The sequence below is a fragment of the Pseudoliparis swirei genome, chromosome 9, assembly GCF_029220125.1.
Source record: "Pseudoliparis swirei isolate HS2019 ecotype Mariana Trench chromosome 9, NWPU_hadal_v1, whole genome shotgun sequence".
Classification (NCBI taxonomy): Eukaryota; Metazoa; Chordata; class Actinopteri; order Perciformes; family Liparidae; genus Pseudoliparis; species Pseudoliparis swirei.
This window is the reverse complement of record NC_079396.1, coordinates 27,055,382-27,074,658: the sequence shown is the minus strand read 5'-3', so window position 1 is coordinate 27,074,658 and position 19,277 is coordinate 27,055,382. Positions and strand designations below refer to the sequence as shown.

General features: G+C 46.9%; 1 protein-coding gene across 2 annotated transcripts; it reads right to left on the bottom strand.

Annotated features, from left to right (window-relative positions):
* On the bottom strand, nt 1-18,982 carry LOC130199723 (DDB1- and CUL4-associated factor 1-like). 2 transcript variants are annotated; one of them, XM_056423448.1, is made up of 25 exons: nt 18,803-18,982; nt 17,791-17,912; nt 17,630-17,706; nt 17,476-17,549; nt 17,241-17,354; nt 16,235-16,372; nt 15,493-16,101; nt 14,028-14,129; nt 13,137-13,295; nt 11,903-12,082; nt 11,607-11,816; nt 9,947-10,116; nt 9,700-9,824; nt 9,213-9,448; nt 7,154-8,250; nt 5,519-5,717; nt 5,346-5,428; nt 3,076-3,160; nt 2,741-2,974; nt 2,193-2,286; nt 1,696-1,800; nt 1,533-1,606; nt 1,348-1,443; nt 1,035-1,263; nt 1-590 (listed from the first exon to the last, which is right to left on the bottom strand). In XM_056423448.1, exons 2-25 carry the CDS (start codon nt 17,901-17,903, stop codon nt 535-537), a joined length of 4,659 nt encoding a protein of 1,552 aa, XP_056279423.1. In that variant the 5' UTR covers nt 17,904-17,912; nt 18,803-18,982; the 3' UTR covers nt 1-534. The 2 variants fall into 2 exon arrangements, with proteins under 2 accessions (XP_056279423.1, XP_056279424.1); XM_056423449.1 differs by lacking the exons at nt 1-590; nt 1,035-1,263; nt 1,348-1,443; ... (2 more) ...; nt 2,193-2,286; nt 2,741-2,974 and having other exon boundaries at nt 3,082-3,403.
* Between the last annotated feature and the right edge of the window lie 295 nt (nt 18,983-19,277).

The window sequence follows — 19,277 nt, the reverse complement described above, 5'->3', positions numbered from 1 at the left end:
TGTGTAATATGTGTGTGTGTGTGTGTGTGTAATATATGTGTGTGTGTGACTTTTCAGATTCAGACGCTTCGCTCAGTTCTCTCGGTCGAAAAAAGAAAAGAAGAAGCCGCGAAGGCCTGAGAGCCGCAGAACCCCGTGAGGTCGGAGGCGTTCACAGAACCGAATGAAGAGGCTTAAAAAACGAGAAAGAAAACGGGGAAAAGCCGTAACTGTGAATATAAAACTTTTCTTCACCGAACAATCTCTCTCTCTCGTCAAACGCCTCACGCTGTTTTCTTTTTTTTAATATATTCCTTTTTTTATAAAACTAAAAAGCGTTTACAATCTTATTTTCGCCCAGTCAGTCAAATCATGTGCAAATCTGTACGAGATCGTTCTTCCTCCGTCTCCGCTTCAAACTGGCAGCGCTCCAAGTTTCCTCCCACCTCATCTGCTGACGCTTCTCTCTCTCTCTCTCTCTCTCTCTCCCTCTCTCCTGCAGCTCAGACGTCTCCACGCGTGGGCCGGTTCCTCCTCTCGGGTCCCGGTGGCTCCTCACTGGTTCAGGGACAAGATGATGTCGTCCTCAAGGTCAGAGTTGTCGGAGCTGTCTGTTAGTGAGACGGACAAATACAGATTTATATATATATATATTATTCTTTAAGGGGGGGTGAGCAGAATGTGAAAGAACACTTCGTCCTTCTTCTTTTCAGTGCAGTGTCTTAAAGCTGCATTCTCTCTCCTGACCACCAGGGGGCGGCAACTCTGGTTGTATAGAAGTCTATAGAGTGACTACTTCTCTTGATGTTTTCCCTCAGTAAACATAGTAAACATGAGTTTGTGTCTGTCTCTAGTTTCAAGTCTTCTTCTATACAGCATGATGTCATCATTTATAAAACTGTTTAACCTTTTTTAAAGCTTTATAAACCGCCTTGTTGACAAGTAAAAGACAATAAAGAGAGATCAGAGCAAATTAGGAAGTGAGACTACAAATCCCACAATGCAGCGGTAAGGTGAACCAGCACCGGGCTCCGCCCACTTCCAGCTCCACTCACCGTAGAGGAAGGTCCGATTGCCGCCGCCGCCGCCGTTATCGGAGTCGTCGTCGCCGCCGCCCCCGAGGAGGCGCGACACCTCCTCGTCGGAGGGCGAGAACTCGTCGTTCCCGTCGTCCTCCTCCTCTTCCTCCTCCTCGTCCTCCAGCTCGGCGACGAGGGGATCCGTGTCGTCGACGTCGTCGTCCGAATCCTCGTCGTCGTCATCGTCCTCCTGGTCGTCGTCCTCCTGAGGACGAAGAAGAAGAAAGGTAAATAACAAAGATGGCGGCGGCCGCGTGGCGAAATAAACAACAACAACAAGAGGCGGGACCTGATCCTCCTCGTCCTCCTCCTCTTCCTCCGCTAGTCTCTGCCGGCCGACTTCGTACAGCCGGCACACCGTGTCGGTGTTCACCGAGTCCTGGTTCTACGGGACACGGAAAAAAGAAGAAAAAAGACGTTTAATTAATTTAATCATAAAAATAAACACAAAGCCGAAAGTAACGGAGTCTTCACCTCGATCACAGCGAGGTAGCAGTCTTTGGTATCAGTGCAAAGGTCAAAGATGTTCCTCTTCACATCAATAGTGGCTGAGAGAGAGAGAGAGAGAGTTATTTAAATAATAAATAACTAAACATCACAGCTGTCAGAACGATGACCTCATTGGATCGCTGCTCACCGATTGGCTTGTAGCCCGTGGCGTTGAAGGTCCTGAACGACGAGCCGAACGGACTCTTCATCTGCATCTCCATCATGTCGTCTTCGTCGTCGGCCTGAAGCATCGCTGAGGGAGAGAGAGAGAGAGAGAGAGAGAGAGAGAGAGAATGTTTTTACATTTTTTGTTAAGAGGCAGAGGGTTCTCGTTTTGAGCGTATTGGCTCTGAGTGACGGTGGCATCACACACACACACACACACATCTACACATGCTAGCACGCATGCATACTCATGGACACGCTCACACACATGCACACACGCTCGCATGTAATCACGGATGCACGCATGGATGCACACACACACATGCTAGCACACATGCACACACACACACCCTAGCACACATGCACACACACACACACACGCTAACAAACAGGCTCACACGCAAGCACACACACACACACACTCAAATGTGCCACGCGAATGTGAATTACCCATCATGCAGCGGGGCTCTGTGCATTTACCTCCGTAGATGACGGTGCCGTTGTTGTTGAAGACGATGCGGCACTGGTCCAGAGCCGGCACCGTGTGCAGCAGGTGGAAGGTCCTCAGGTCCCACTGAGCCGGGCTAAGGACCGCCACGAGGGGGGGGGGGGGGGGCTCATTTGCATCAAGAATCTGCTTCAGATTTTTAAAAAATTGTACGGCAATTAAAACCACGCGCTGGGTTATGAAATCAATTTTCAGTGCAATAAATATTTAATGTTTGGCAGTGAAATTAAAACTCTTCCCGTCAACGACTTGAAACACGACACGAGCTTCTTCATCGTTAAGGTCTAACCTTCTGTGACTGTATGCAGCTTCAAAACATGAAGCATAGACTTCTATACAACCAGAGGAGTCGCCCCCTGGTGGTTGCCGCCTGGTTCAAACATCTCAACATCGAGTGGATGGATCGTCTTAACCGGACATCTCGGTATTTTCGGCATACTGCATTTGACATACCGCGTATCGGGACGTACTAAGTAGAGTATGGGAGGGTTTAAGTCGCCTTATCAAGTCTCAAGGATACGATCTCCGTGTTCACGATGACCTCCAGGCCGTTGGGGTGGAACACGCCGCTGATGTTCATGTTGAACTTGTCAAACTTGTGGATGGCCTGAGCCGTGCGCACGTCCCACAGCACGCCGTCGTTCAGCACCAGGTCGTCCGTCGGGTTGAAGGTGGCGCAGTTCCTCTTGTAGTTGTTGGCCAGGTCGGGGTTGTTCAGGGTCAGAGTTACCTGACCCGTTTGGATGTCATAAATCTGGCACACACAACAACAACAAAAGAGCGGGAACGTAAGCACCGAAAAACGCCGACGGGCGACGTCTTTGCGTTGGGAAAGAAAATATCCGACATACGTACCCGCGCTATGTGCTCCTTGGTGCCGATGACGCGATCCTGCGAGAGCTTGCTGAACTCCACGTAATGGTCGCCCAGAAAAGAATGCCTGAAGAAGCCACATTTCAATATTGCATCAACAACAACAAAATCGTGGGAGAGAGGGAAAGCCGAGTCGTTATAAGTGCCTCGGCTAAACTGGAAGGATGAGTGACGCCGAGAGGCCCTCGGGGGCTGCGAGCGTGCGTAATTAAAGACAGCATGTCATCTCTTTTCTGCAGCGCCTTCTTCTGACAACGTAAAGCCGCTGTGACACGTGGGCCACAAACACGGAGGCAGCGTCACAGGAGGGCTGAAAAAAGACGGGGAGAAAGGACCGTTTGGATGTTTTGAAAAGATTCTGAGGCGCCGAAAATAATTTGCATCAGTGGAAATGTTCAGAACTCACCGAACGCCACCAGAATCCTTTAAAAAGAATGTTTTACATTGCAGAACACGAGAGATGCTCGTCTACCGGCTACAACACCACATTTAGGAGAAGACTTTCCTCTTGATGGTCTTATAGTTAGAGCTGAATCAGGTTCACCTGGTCCAGACCTAGAGACGCTGCTATAGGCTGAGAGGCTGAGGGGGACGCTTAGGACACACTGAGCACCTCTCTCCTCCTCTTAGGACACACTGAGCACCTATCTCCTCCTCTTAGGACACACTGAGCACCTCCCTCCTCCTTTTAGGACACACTGAGCACCCATCTCCTCCTCTTAGGACACACTGAGCACCTCCCTCCTCCTCTTAGGACACACTGAGCACCTCCCTCCTCTTAGGACACACTGAGCACCTCTCTCCTCCTCTTAGGACACACTGAGCACCTATCTCCTCCTTTTAGGACACACTGAGCACCTCTCTCCTCCTCTTAGGACACACTGAGCACCTCTCTCCTCCTCTTAGGACACACTGTGCACCTCCTCCTCTTAGGACACACTGAGCACCTCTCTCCTCCTCTTAGGACACACTGAGCACCTCTCTCCTCCTCTTAGGACACACTGAGCACCTCCCTCCTCCTCTTAGGACACACTGAGCACCTCTCTCCTCCTCTTAGGACACACTGAGCACCTCCCTCCTCCTCTTAGGACACACTGAGCACCTATCTCCTCCTCTTAGGACACACTGAGCACCTATCTCCTCCTTTTAGGACACACTGAGCACCTCTCTCCTCCTCTTAGGACACACTGAGCACCTCTCTCCTCCTCTTAGGACACACTGAGCACCTCTCTCCTCCTCTTAGGACACACTGAGCACCTATCTCCTCCTCTTAGGACACACTGAGCACCTCCCTCCTCCTCTTAGGACACACTGAGCACCTCTCTCCTCCTCTTAGGACACACTGAGCACCTATCTCCTCCTCTTAGGACACACTGAGCACCTCTCTCCTCCTCTTAGGACACACTGAGCACCTATCTCCTCCTCTTAGGACACACTGAGCACCTCTCTCCTCCTCTTAGGACACACTGAGCACCTATCTCCTCCTCTTAGGACACACTGAGCACCTCCCTCCTCTTAGGACACACTGAGCACCTCTCTCCTCCTCTTAGGACACACTGAGCACCTCTCCTCCTCTTAGGACACACTGAGCACCTCTCTCCTCCTCTTAGGACACACTGAGCACCTATCTCCTCCTCTTAGGACACACTGAGCACCTATCTCCTCCTCTTAGGACACACTGAGCACCTCCCTCCTCCTCTTAGGACACACTGAGCACCTCTCTCCTCCTCTTAGGACACACTGAGCACCTCTCTCCTCCTCTTAGGACACACTGAGCACCTCTCTCCTCTTAGGACACACTGAGCACCCATCTCCTCTTAGGACACACTGAGCACCCATCTCCTCTTAGGACACACTGAGCACCTCCCTCCTCCTCTTAGGACACACTGAGCACCTCTCTCCTCCTCTTAGGACACACTGAGCACCTATCTCCTCCTCTTAGGACACACTGAGCACCTCTCTCCTCTCTCTCCTGATGGATGAATCTCTCCATCTCACATGACTAACTCTGCTTCCTCCCCTGAGTCCTTGTGACGTCTCATCGGGTCCATCGGGCCTGTCTGGGTGCGATGCCTCCCGTCACGGCCCTGCCGATGCGACCGAGGCTAAGCACCTCGTGAAACCGCATCCCGACCGTCCCTTTAATTGAGCGGCGGATCGATCGACTGGTCAAACGGCGTTGGCGTCGCACAGAGGTTTCACCACTCGAGACCGCGTGTGCTTTTTAAGTCTCTCGTATCGACATCACTTACTTCATGATGAAGACCGACTTCATGCCCCACAGCGCGGACAGCGGGAAGCTCCAAGAGGCCGACGTGAGGAGCAGCGAGCCGTCCTGAAACGACACAACGCGCGACGGTGAGACTTCTTCCCCCTCCGCACGGCGTCAGAAACAAGCGGCGCGAACACCGGCTTCTCCACGAACCCGCGAGGGCTCCAGGTGCGTGATGGCCGAGCTGTGGCAGCTGTAGCTGGCCTCCTCCTGGCCCGTGAACACGTTGTAGAGCTTGAGCTGCCCCGTGCACGTGCCGAGCATCAGGAAGCGCTCGCGGGCCGAGAAGGCGCAGCACATGAAGCCGCTCTCGTCCTCCTCGGCCTCCCGGAACACGGAGATGGGGCGGAACCTGAGGGGGCGGAGCACAATGTTTACATACATATACACTGCCGTTCAAAAGTTTGGGGTCACTTAGAAATGTCTTTATTTTTCTAAGAAAAGCACAGTTTTTTCAATAAAGATAACATTAATCAAAAATACACACTATACATTGTTAATGTGGTAAATGACTATTCTAGGTGGAAACGTCTGGTTTCTAATGAAATATCTCCATAGGTGTATAGAGGCCCATTTCCATCAACTATCACTCCAGGGTTCTAATGGTACATTGTGTTTGCTCATCGCCTTAGAAGACTAATGTTTGATTAGAAAACCCTTGTGCAATTATGTTAGCACAGCTGAAAACAGTTATGCTGGTGATATAAGCTATACAACTGGCCTTCCTTTGAGCTTGAAGAACAAAATTAATACTTCAAATATTAATCATTATTTCTAACCTTGTCAATGTCTTGACTATATGTTCTATTCAATTTTCAATTCATTTGATAAATAAAAGTGAGTTTTCATGGAAGACACGAAATTGTCTGGATGACCCCAAACTTTTGAATGGTATATGTATGTATGTATGCATATTTATTTATATATATACAGGACTGTCTCAGAAAATTAGAATATTGTGATGAAGTTCTTTATTTTCTGTAATGCAATTAAAAAAACAAATGTCATGCATTCTGGATTCATTACAAATCAACTGAAATATTGCAAGCCTTTTATTCTTTTAATATTGCTGATTATGGCTTACAGCTTAAGAAAACTCAAATATCCTATCTCTAAATATTAGAATATCATGAAAAAGTATACTAGTAGGGTATTAAACAAATCACTTGAATTGTCTAATTAACTCGAAACACCTGCAAGGGTTTCCTGAGCCTTGACAAACACTCAGCTGTTATAAATCTTTTTTTTTTACTTGGTCTGAGGAAATATTAAAATTTTATGAGATAGGATTTTAGAGTTTTCTTAAGCTGTAAGCCATAATCAGCAATATTAAAAGAATAAAAGGCTTGCAATATTTCAGTTGATTTGTAATGAATCCAGAATGCATGACATTTTTGTTTTTTTAATTGCATTACAGAAAATAAAGAACTTTATCACAATATTCTAATTTTCTGAGACAGTCCTGTATATATATGGGTGCATATATATATATATATAGGTGCATATATATAGGTGCATATATATGTATATGCACATATCTATGTATATATATATTTTTATATTGTTATTTTCTCTTTATTTTATATTAACTTTCTGATTTATTTGATATTAATTTAGGATAGGAATATATAAGCATTTTTTGCTTCTACCTTTACCTTTTCAGTCTGTTTTGTATATTATATGGAATAATATTGTATTCTATTTGATTTGATTGACTGAATAAAACACACAACAACAACAACCATGTGGAGGAACTGGGACGGTGGAGAAAGATCCTCGCGCGCCTACCTGCTGAAGATGAGATGCCTGTCGAAGCAGCCGCCGTCCACGCCGCCGTATTTCGGGTATATGACCCTCCGCGTGTGGCGGGACGTGAAGTTGACGGGCGCCTGGCGCCTCTGTTTGGGCTCGGGGCACTGGTGCGGCGTGAAGAGGGAGAACGGCGGGCACGTGGCCACGGGGTTTTTACAGCGCGCGTGCTGCTCCCTCAGGTACTCCGTGATGATGTTGTCCAACGCCGGCGGCGACGGCAGGTGCCGGTCGAACTGCTTCTTCATGGCGGGACTCTGGCTGAAGGCGCCGTGGTCAGACTTCTGCCGCAGCACGCGGGGCTTCTTGCAGCTCGCCGCCGCAGCGGCGGCGGCGCACGCGGCCAGCCGCTCGCGGGAGAAGATGATGCGCCCGATGAGCGGGGAGCCGTTGGTGGCGGACGTGGAGGGGAAAGCGGCGGCGGCACCGGCTGAAGCGCTGGAAGCGGCGGCGGGCTGCGACGACGTGGAGGGGCGCGATTGCGGATTGCCGGAGGATCCCGGGCTGGACGCCAGGGCGGCGAGCCGCGACGCCACGCCGTTCGCCAGCCGCGGCGTGCGGGGCAGCGTGGCGACGGGGGACGAGGCGATCGGCGGGGGAGGGGGGACGGTGGGGAACGACGGGGCGGCGGTGACGAGAGACGGACACGCCATCGGGAGCTCCGCCTCCTTGGTGAGGGCGCCGGCCGTGTCGTGGAGGCCCTTGGCCACCAGGTGGTTGCGGATGAGCAGCAGCAGCTCCTTCTCGGGGAAGGAGATGCGCGACTTGGCGACCACGCTCGCCCGCTGCAGCCACGCCAGCGACACGTCGGTGCCGATCAGCAGCGGCTTGCCGGAGATGCGCTCGATGAGCTCCGCCGCGAACTTGCAGAACTTGACGTGCTCGCTGCGCTTGTCCTGCAGCACGGGCTCCTTCATCAGCTGCTGGATGTGGCCGCTGCTGAACAGCGGCAGCTTGCTGATGATCTGCCGCACCGAGGTGGAGCGAGACAGACCCACCAGGGCCTTGCAGGCCAGGGCGCGGATCTGGTCCGCGTCGGTTATCGGCATCTTCACCGTCAGCAGGGACAGCAGCACCTTAAAGGGGCGGACACACGGAAAGATTAATGAGGAAACAGTTCTATTTTATTATGTATAATAGGTAAGGCTCAAGGTCTTTTGCTAAATATATATATATTAATTATTATATTTATATATATATATTAATATATATTAATTATTATATTTATATATATATATCAATATATATTAATTATTATATTTATATATTAATATATATTAAATATTATATTTATATTAAGATATATTTCTTTTATTATATATATAATAATCTTTACATCGACTAGTTTAAGTTTGTGTCATCTTAATAAGCCTCATATTCATATGAATCTTTACACAGAATGGAGACGTCTTGTCATCATTTGTGTCATCCTGCTACAATGTCAGAGTGATGCTGACCCTCAAATCTGCTGCTCTGCAGGTCTTTGCCTTGCATGTGTGCGTGGGTGTGCGTGTGTGTGTGAGGCTTTAAAAGGTGTGCACTGTTGCCAAGATAAAAAGGTGCTCTATAGATGTCTATTTACCACTGCAGCAGCAACATCAGCCAAAATATGTCTCATAATTCCAGCCTATAACGTCCCCTGTCAATCACATTAAGCCCCGCCCCTAAAGCACCCCCTGCTTTATGGTCTGACTCTAAATGACCATAAAGTATAAATGATGACATCATGCTGTATAGAAGAAGACTTGAAACTAGAGACTGAGACATAAACTCATGTTTACAATGTTTACTGAGGGAAAACATCAAGAGAAGTAGAGTCACTATATAGACTTCTATACAACCAGAGGAGCCCCCTGGTGGTCAGGAGAGAGAATGCAGCTTTTAGACACTTCTCAGAGCCGCAGGTCGACGCCTGAGAATGACTAGGAACAATAGACGTGTGAGAATGCTTCTCACGAGGTCGCAGTGACCTCTGACCTCCAAGTTGTAATCACAACAATCCCAAAAGGCGCCCGAGCCCGGAGCACGTTCACCGCACCTTGATGCCGTTGTTGGACTGCACCACGTTCCACATCTTGGTGAGCACGCTCTCGCTGGCTTTGCTGTGCTGAGGCAGGCGGCGGCGGGGGGTGCCGGCGATGAACTTGCCGATGCTGGACATGCGTTTGTCCGGCGCGCAGACGCAGTTGATGACGACCTGCAGCGCCGACTTCTGGATGTCGGCATCGTTCACGAATACCTCTCCCTCTGCCACTGCCAGGACGATGCTCATTCCTGAGGGGTGGAGAGAGAAAACACAACAGACAATTGATGAAAAACCACAAAAATAGTACTTGAGAGTTGCGTCATCTCTCAGGAGAGACGGCTATCGAGCTTCTGAAATGAACACAAATTAAGAAAATACAAAAAGCTGTGCGCGATTTATTTTTCGGACAATACTGTGCCATGTGGACACATTCGCAACAATGGCTGCCGACCGAAAAATACTGCCGATGCCAGGCTGCTGAAGCATGAACGACGCCTACCGACGGTGGAAACGGAGGATCCGCCCTCGTCGAGCACGGCGACGGCCTCCGACAACAGCAGCTGGGTCTTTGGAACCACCGTGAGGATGCTCAGGATGTCCAGAGCGTAGCGCACTGTATCGCTCCTACGGGGGGGGGGGGGAGAGACACATTCACCGTTGGATTGCGTCATCGTATTCATGACGGGCAGGTGAGACCCGCTTATTTTGTTGTTGTTCAAAACGTCCGGTAAACAAAATGTCCATACCTGCCGTAGTAGGTCCTCCAGTCGCAGGCGATGGAAATGAGCTGCAGGAGGAGCTGGACGCACGACAGCTTGTGGAAGACCTCCGCCGGCTCCCAGTACAGCCGGAGTGGACCGTACTCGATCAGAAACTCCATCATCTCCACCACCTGCTCGCGGCTGTAGCCGACCGCCTGGGGGACGAGCGCACGAGACGATGAACGCGGGAATAACGGACTTTGTGCACGTTATTCACGCCGAGTCGGACGAGGGGGAGGCTCTCGGCCCTCTTGACGAACAGACGGGGTGAGAAGGACCATATGGGATCGCATCATCCGCGTAAGCTGAAGACCGGCCCCCCAGGGCCAGATTCAGGGAGGTGGCTGATGTACACTACGGGGTCATTATTTTTAGAACACCCCTGTTTTTCAACCTACACGTGCAACACATGTGTGGGAACTTCTGCAGCAGTGTTGGGAAGAACTTCCTGAAAACTATTTGATTTCCGTTGTAGAAAGAATGCCACGCGAGTGTGTTCGGCTGTTGTATCGGCAAAAAGAGGTAAAACATTTAGATTACATCTCGTTATAAACGATTACGTTAATTATTTATTTTATCTTCAATTAGTTTGTTTGTTCTCTGCTTAAATTTCAGAGGACAACGGGAGAAATCGATGCGTTCTGAAACTTTTGACCGGTAGTGTATAATCCCCCCAAAAAAAAGAGTAAGGGTCCCAGCACAGATCCCTGTGGGACACAGAGTTTCCAAAATTTAAGAAAAGAAGATGTTTTGTTGTTGATGAGAACACATTGTTTATAATTTGAAAGATACGATCCAAACCATGACAAGTTTTAATAAGAAATTGTTCTTGGGACGTTTGGAAGTGAGAACACTACGATGTATAGCATCGAATGCTTTTGGAAAATAAATGTGTTTTAAAATGTCCAGGAAGAGTTCTCTTGAACTATGATTTATAGCATTAAATGCTTTAAAACAAAATAAATGTTTACGGTCCCGAAAATCTCTTAAACTATGACTTGATTTCCTCCAAAATGTAGTGAATCTCTTGCTAGAACACTGTGGGGACATCGATTAACCCTCCTGTTACCTTCGGGTCAATTTGACCCCATTCAATGTTTAACCCTCCTCTTACCTTCGGGTCAATTTGACCCCATTCAATGTTTAACCCTCCTGTTACCTTAGGGTCAATTTGACCCCATTCAATGTTTAATGTCGGCGTTCTTTCGGGTCAATTTGACCCCAGGCTGTTTTTCAGTGTCAAACATATAAGAAATATCAACTTTTTTATATATTTAAAGGGCTATTTAGGTAGTCAACAAACAAACATAAAGCACCTCAGACTTAAACTTGGGAAACAATATTAATTCTAATAATTTTCTGGAGGTTTTAATTGCTGGGGTCAAATTGACCCCGAGGGTACAATATGTCAGTAAATATGAAGGTAACAGGAGGGTTAAACATTGAATGGGGTCAAATTGACCCTAAGGCAACAGGAGGGTTAAACAGAAGGCTTGAATCATTCAGTTATTCATATTTTGGGGCCAAAACTATTTTAAATGTCAATAATCCATTTTGGTGTCTGAATTATCTTCTTTTCGTCTGTTAAAATAGAAAAAGATTGCCAGAAAGAAGAAAATCTCATTGTCTTTTAGATTAATATTACCTTATAGTATGGTTGGGAGTGAATGGGGGCGCCCCCCTCTGTGCGCTGCAGGGACTGCTTCACCTGCTCCACCTTGATGGCCAGGTGCGCCTCGAAGTACCTGCGCAGGGCCATGCAGGTGTGCTTGGCCGTCTGCCTGCTGGAGAAGATCTCGTCGTCGCTCAGCAGCGCTCCCTGGTCCTCGGGGTTCAGGATCTCCAGGGTGCTGATCTGAAAACAGTCGGTTCGGTAAATCACGCGTGCTAAGGGATGACGCCGCTGCGGTCGCGGGTCGCACGCCGGCTTCTCCGCCCTACCAGGTTGACGAGGCGCCGCAGCCCGTCCTGCCGGTCAAAGAGCTCCAGCACGGCGCGGAAGGAGAAGGAGATGGAGAAGAACATGGTGGCGTGGCAGCAGCCGGACGCGTGCGAGCACTCCAGCAGCCACAGCGTGTAGCCGACCACGTCCGACAGGATGGAGTGGGGCAGCATGCACACCTTGAGGGGGAGGACACGCCCATCAATACAGGTGCACACACACACACACACTTATAGCAGCATTGTAAAGCAAATGTATAAATATGTGAAGGAATATAAAAAACGGATGCATCATATTATTTTATTAACGTTAGTTGAATAGCACTTTACTATTTCCCCACATTATTCTTTTTTATTTATATTTTAATTATTATTTTGTGAATGAATATAAAATGTATATATTATCATATTGTTATTTTATTAATATTTGTTGTATAGCACTTTGCTTTTTCTTCCCCAGAACATTATATTTTTAATTTTTCTTTACAATTATTTGTGAATGATTATTTTGAATGATTTCATTTTGTGAATGAATATAAAACTTATATTATATTATTTTAATTTGATTAACATTAGTTGTATAGCACTTTGCTTTTTTCTCCCCAGAACATTATTCTTATATATATATATATATATTAAATTATTTGTGAATGATTATTTTGTGAATGAATATAAACTTATATATAATGATATTATTGTTGTTTTTATTAACATTAGTTGTATGGACTTTTTCCCCCACATATTATTATTATTAATTTATTTATGAATTAATACAATATTATTGTTATTTCATTAACATTACTTGTAAAGCACTTTGTTTTTTTTCCCACAACAATATTATATATTTTTTATTTATTATTATTTGTGAATGATTTTGTGAAATATAAAACATATTCTAATATTATTTTACTTACATTAGTTGTTTAAAAAAAAAGGATAAATCAAATTATTAATATCGTTAAACTCAAGACAATATCTTATATAATTGGGGCGACAGTGATCAGCAGGGGGTTGGCGGTCCATTCCCCGCCCAACTCCATGTGTCCTTGAGCAAGACGCTTGACCCTGAGTTGCCTCCTGTGTGTATGAAGCATGCAAAGTGTCTTCTTTACAAAGCGCCGTATGGATTAATCTGTATGAATTAAATGGATTCTTCTAATAATTGCAGAGCTTCCTTTGACACGTGCTGCACAGAAGACACCAACATGTGTCCACATCTCGCGGCGCGCTCTACCCGCTCCATGGCGTCCTGGTTGTAGGCGAGGTAGTACAGGCACAGCGACACGCCGGTGGCCGCCATGGACGGCCGCGGGATCTCCAGCAGCTTCTGGACGCCGCCGTGAGCCACGAACTCTGCAGCGAACTTCTTGTGCAGTAGCAGAGACGCCAGGTACTGGTGGGGGGGGGGGATGGAGGAAGAGAGAGAGAGAGAGAGAGTCAAAGGGTGAGAGAGAGAGAGACATACAGAGGGAGAGGCAACAGGTGAGAGAGAGAGGGGGAAGAAGCGGGGAAGAGAGAGGCAAAGGGTGAGCCAGAGAGGGGGAAGAAGAGAGTAGGGAGAGAGAGGGAGGGGGAGAGATAGAGGGGGAGAGATGGTGGGAGAGGGAGAGACACACACAGAGAGAGAGAGAGAGGGCAAGAGAGGGGGAAGAAGAGGGGGGAGAGAGAGACTTACAGAGAGAGAGAGGCAAAGGGGGAGAGAGAGAGGGCGAGAGAGGGGAAGAAGAGGGGGGAGAGAGAGACACACAGAGAGAGTCAATGGGTGAGAGAGAGGGCAAGAGAGGGGGAAGAAGAGGGTAGGGAGAGAGAGAGGGAGGGAGAGATAGACAGAGAGAGAGAGGCAAAGGGTGAGCGAGAGAGGGGAAAGAGGAGGCGGGGGGAGGGAGAGAGAGGGAGGGAGGGAAGGAAAGGGAGAGAGACACAGAGAGAGGCAAAGGGGAGAAAAGACAGGGAGAGGGGGAGAGAGAGCGAGAGGGAACAAAGACAGAGACAGATAGAGAGGGCGAGAGAGAGAGGACGAGAGAGATGGGGAAAGAGGGCGAGCGAGAGAGTGCGAGACAAAGAGAGAGTGGTCCGGGGAGCTCCACCCGGTGTTTGGGGGGGGTCAATGGGGGGGAGGAGTTACCTTGAGAGCCTCAAAGGTGAGCTGCACGTCGTTGGTCTGCTTCAGGTCCATGTAATGCATGAGCAGCTCACGAGCCCCCATCTGCATGAAGACCGCCAGCAGCTGCAGGGAGGAGGAGGAGGAGGAGGAGCACGCATCAAGAACACATGAATGGCTGTTTTTAAATTCACATTTCTACAAAGATAGACCAGTCAGCTTGTTTACTCTCGTTCGTTTGTTTTCAGCTTTTTTCCGTAACAGATTTTTTCACGTTCTTTATTTTAAGGCGTTTAAAAAATGAGTCTGTACGTTAGATCTGTGTTTCAGTAACGGGCTCGTTTAAAAGTCTCTAATCGTGAACCCTTAAATAATTTGAGTCAGTTTTAGTTATAATATATAAATATACACACACACTTTAAAAAAAAATTTGTTTATATATATATTAATAAATATTTATATATATTTTTATATATGAAGCTCAGCAGCGTGTGTCAAATTGTTCTAGTTGTAAATATATACACATATATATTTTATATATATAAGAATGTATATATAATTTTTATATATATATATACAGGACTGTCTCAGAAAATTAGAATATTGTGATAAAGTTCTTTATTTTCTGTAATGCAATTAAAAAAACAAAAATGTCATGCATTCTGGATTCATTACAAATCAACTGAAATATTGCAAGCCTTTTATTCTTTTAATATTGCTGATTATGGCTTACAGCTTAAGAAAACTCTAAAATCCTATCTCATAAAATTTTAATATTTCCTCAGACCAAGTAAAAAAAAAGATTTATAACAGCTGAGTGTTTGTCAAGGCTCAGGAAACCCTTGCAGGTGTTTCGAGTTAATTAGACAATTCAAGTGATTTGTTTAATACCCTACTAGTATACTTTTTCATGATATTCTAATATTTAGACATAGGATATTTGAGTTTTCTTAAGCTGTAAGCCATAATCAGCAATATTAAAAGAATAAAAGGCTTGCAATATTTCAGTTGATTTGTAATGAATCCAGAATGCATGACATTTTTGTTTTTTTAATTGCATTACAGAAAATAAAGAACTTCATCACAATATTCTAATTTTCTGAGACAGTCCTGTATATGAATCTCAGCAGGGTGTGTCAAGTTTTTGTTGTTGTAAATAAATATAAAATATATCTTAAAATATATATATTTGTTATATATAAAATGTATATATTTACAACTAGAACACTTTGACACACGCTGCTGAGCTTCATGTCAAATTAATCTTCACATTCCCCGCTTTCTGATTGTTTACTACTCGTGTTGACTCTATTGGCCGCTCAGCATCCCCTCCTATGTTAAGGAAGACTGACATCTAGTGGTGAGTCTGTGACATGACAAATAAAATGTGTAACGTGATTTCTTTTTTTTTTAAAGCACATTTGCATGTTGCAACACAGCACCTTTTTTTTTAACAATACACCGTGTCGACTGGTGGTAAGGGACAAACCTCCTGATACTCTCCCAGAGGCGTGAGGTACTGCAGGATGAGCCTCTGCTCGATCTCCGGGGTCAGCGGGAACAGGTGATAATTGTTGCCGATCACCCAGGGGCTGGTCTCGGACCAGCTGCTGTTGGACAGCTCGCTGAAGTTCCTGTCGGGGTCCGGCAGAGAGAAATTGAGCTTCTGCTTCAAGGTCCTGCCGCTCTCCCTCTCCGCCTTCCTCTTGAGGTAGCTGCTACCGCCGCCGCCGTCCGGCGCGCCCTGGTGCGTCAGGGCGCCCGGGGCGGACATGGGCTTCATCATGGTTTTGACGGCCGAGTTGTTGGCCCGGCCGCCGGCCTTGTGGGGGGAGTTGAGTCGGAACGAGAGCTCGTTTTCGGGCTCGGCGGTCGAGAAGGGAACGTCGTCGACGCCGTCCTCCGCCTCCTCCCTCTCCGCTCCGTTCCTCCCCGGCGTGAAGGGCGTCTCCTCGAAGCCGCCGCCGTCCACGGTCTCCTCGTCCAGCGGCAGCAGCGGCTCGCTCAGACACTTCCTGGGGCTCGGGCGCTTGATGTCGCGCTTGTTCTCGGCATCCTTATCCTGAAGCTCGCGCATCCGATGCAGCATCAACGGCACCTGTCGGGAGGGGGAGGGGCACGGCGTGATGACGAGCAAACTGCTCTGATGCATTGTGGGATGCAATGCCACCGTGTGCTTATAGGTAAAAAATGGGAGCGTCGTGAACCGGCGACCAGACGCCCATACTGACCAGAACGGAGTTCTCCTCCCTGTAGTTGGCGGCGATGTCCTGGTTCTCCATGGCGCCGGCCAACAGGCCCGTGGCGTAGATTCGGAGGGGCTGCTCGGCCTCCTGGGCCCACTTGAACAGCCGTTCAACGATGCCCTCCTGAGGGGAACCAGCACGGGAGAAACGGTCAAACACGCAACAGAAACAAGAATAAGTGTCGCTCTCAATCAATAAATATCGTATTCGTAAGAGCCACACGGACGAGGTTTATAAATGCCGTCATGACAGCAGCAGGTGGAGGTAACGAGCCGCATCGGGCACGAGGAAACAGTCGTTCTACCGTTAGAACGAGACTAAAAGATCTCATGAAAGGAGGATAGAGTTATTTGTTTTGTGTATCGAGTGACGGTATCTTTGTTTACATCAAATAAAGACAAGAAGAAAAGAAAGATGCCACGTCACGTTATATTTTGCGTACGGAAACAGGAACTCGGCGCGTCGACGGCTCGTTTGCGGCTTAACAAAAACCACGCCGACGGAACGCCGCCACAGGATTGGTATTGTAGGTTCTGGTTAACTTTTCAAAAATGAACCGTTAAATAAATAAAAAAAGGGTCACTTTTAAAACGACAACAAGGAATCGGGGTCAGAGTTTATCTCCTCACAGTCCGAGTCAAAGTGGAACTAAGTTGCAGGCTGGACTGTGACCCCACGAACAAACAAACAATTAGTTTTTTCAGACAGCAACTCGTGTAAATGTGATGAGGTTGTTGTTGTTGTTGTTTTATTAACATTGAAATCTGTAACAGCTCGGTTTTGCATATTCCATTTCCTGCTTTAATACCGATCGTCATCCCGTCCTCACGGGTGAAAATAGGAACCGTTGCCTGATTATTCAGCTTCCTCTCGTTTCTGGGACGGTGTGTTTTATGTGGCACGCAAAACACACAAAATACAAACCGTCGCCGGTAGAAGCAGCGAGAAAACGACAAGAAAAAAAAATGAAAACACAGGAAACACGACCCACCTTTTCCTGGAAGACCACGGCCGTCTCCAGCCCGGGCATGATGTTCTGGAGCAGGCGACAAGCGGACGCGTTGAGGGGAAACTCTCTGCTGGTCATCACGTAGCTATTCACCAACTACAAGAAGAGAAGAAGAAAAATAATAATCTTCGGCCTCAAGACACAAATAGAAATCCCCCCCCCCGCCACATCACCACCCCAATAAAAACAGTCTCCGCTTCCCTCCGTCTACTCTTACCGTGTTCATGAAGTCATCGTTCTTGAACAGGATCTTGAGCAGGTGACCCAACACGCACTCTGGGTCGGCTCTCCCTGGTGGGACACGAGAGACATGATGTACACCTCCGGTCATCTCTACCTGACGGTTTGCTTTTTTATTTCTCATCACATACCTGGGTGTCGGTCATCAAAAGGGTCGGGGTCCGCTTTGTGGTACTCCTCCGTCTCCTTCTCAACCAGCTCTGAGATTCTGAAAGCGTCAGCGCATGTTGAAACTAACTTTTGTCTTTATTTATGGTTGTAAATAACAACACCAGAGGCCCCAGCCACTTACTTTGTGAGAATGCCGACCAGCTCCTGGGTGCCGCCCTGTTGCTCCCTCTCCCACTGTTCCAGCAGAGAAGTCAGCTCGGCCTTGGAGTCCACGCTGGCAGAAGCCGACGCCATGGCCGCAGCCTGTCAGGGGGGCAACGCACATTAATGCGTCTCCATCCTCATTAAATAAACACAAACCGGCACAGACTGCACAAAGTAAATTCATATATATATATATATATATTATTTGTATTTATTCTTTTATTAGTATTTTGGTGTGTATATATATATCTCCATCCTCATTAAATAAACAAACCGGCACAGACTGCACAAAGTGTATATATATATATATTATTTGTATTTATTCTTTTATTAGTCTTTTTGTGTATATATAAATATATATATATTATTTTTATTTATTCTTTTATTAGTATTTTGGTGTGTATATATATATTAAATATATATTTTAAATAGATATATATTATTTTTTCAAAAGATCAACAACGATAACAAACACCACTGACAACAAATACTGCTAAATATCTGCTCATAATGAGCAGCTCAAGGAGCTAAGAAGCAGATTCGCTTCACTGACCGTAAAGCAGGTGCAGCTGCTGCAAAGTTCTGTCAAAACATTACTTTTATTTTGTTTGGGGTTAACGCGTCAGATTCAACTGGTTTTAAGGGCCGTTGCTGGTTTGAGTGGGAACTCCAATCTAGACCAGACCAGCGTGGCTTCCACACACCCCAAAAAGCAAACGGTTGTTCGCTCGTTTCCCGGGAAAACTCTCCTGTTGCGACGCTCGTCTCGCTGTGAGTGAAACGAGGAAGCTAACACACACAAAGCTCGCGACGCGCTTTAAAAACTAAAAAGTGACGTTTATTTTCCAGCGTTAAAGTCCTCAGTGAGACGGACACGTGCATCTTATTGTGTGGTGTGTGTGCATGTGTGTATGTGCGTGCGTGTGTGTGTGTGTGTCGTACTAGCGGCTTCACAGGTGAAACCCTCGGCTAGCCGAAGCTAACTTTACCTCGCCGTTCCGCTCGGTTCTTCTCCGGGTTTTACCGAATGTACCGGGACGCTCGTGCCCGCCGAATCGTCGGTCCGGACCGGATTGCTCCGAGGCGACTGTCCACGTTTCCGAAGCCAAACGCTCAATTCGCCTTTACTGTAGCTTTGTGTCCACGGTTTATTATCATTATGGCGAACACGTTCCTGACGTCACTTCACGAGCGACGGGCGACTTTTAATGACGTAACGGCTCGACAGCAAAACATCACGAAACGCTAGAAGCGAAGAAATTAATTAACATTAGTTACTTGTAAAAAAAAAAAAAAAAAAAAATTACTATGAGGTATTTGAAAAACAAGAAAATGATTGCCATGTTATTTATTTTTTAAAGAAAATAATTAGATGTAAAAAAAATTAGAATAATATAAGTTGCTCGTAAAAAAATCAATAAATAAATACTGTTAGTTATTTGTAAAGTTCTAATAAAGTTGTAT

Excerpts from the sequence above, each read along its gene's own strand:
- LOC130199723 (XM_056423448.1), bottom strand. The coding sequence starts at position 17,903 with ATGGCGTCGGCTTCTGCCAGCGTGGACTCCAAGGCCGAGCTGACTTCT. Across the intron at positions 17,550-17,629 it reads TTTTGATGACCGACACCCAG|GGAGAGCCGACCCAGAGTGC; the intron begins GTATGTGATGAG and ends GTGTCCCACCAG. Across the intron at positions 591-1,034 it reads CAATCGGACCTTCCTCTACG|ACAGCTCCGACAACTCTGAC; the intron begins GTGAGTGGAGCT and ends TCTCACTAACAG.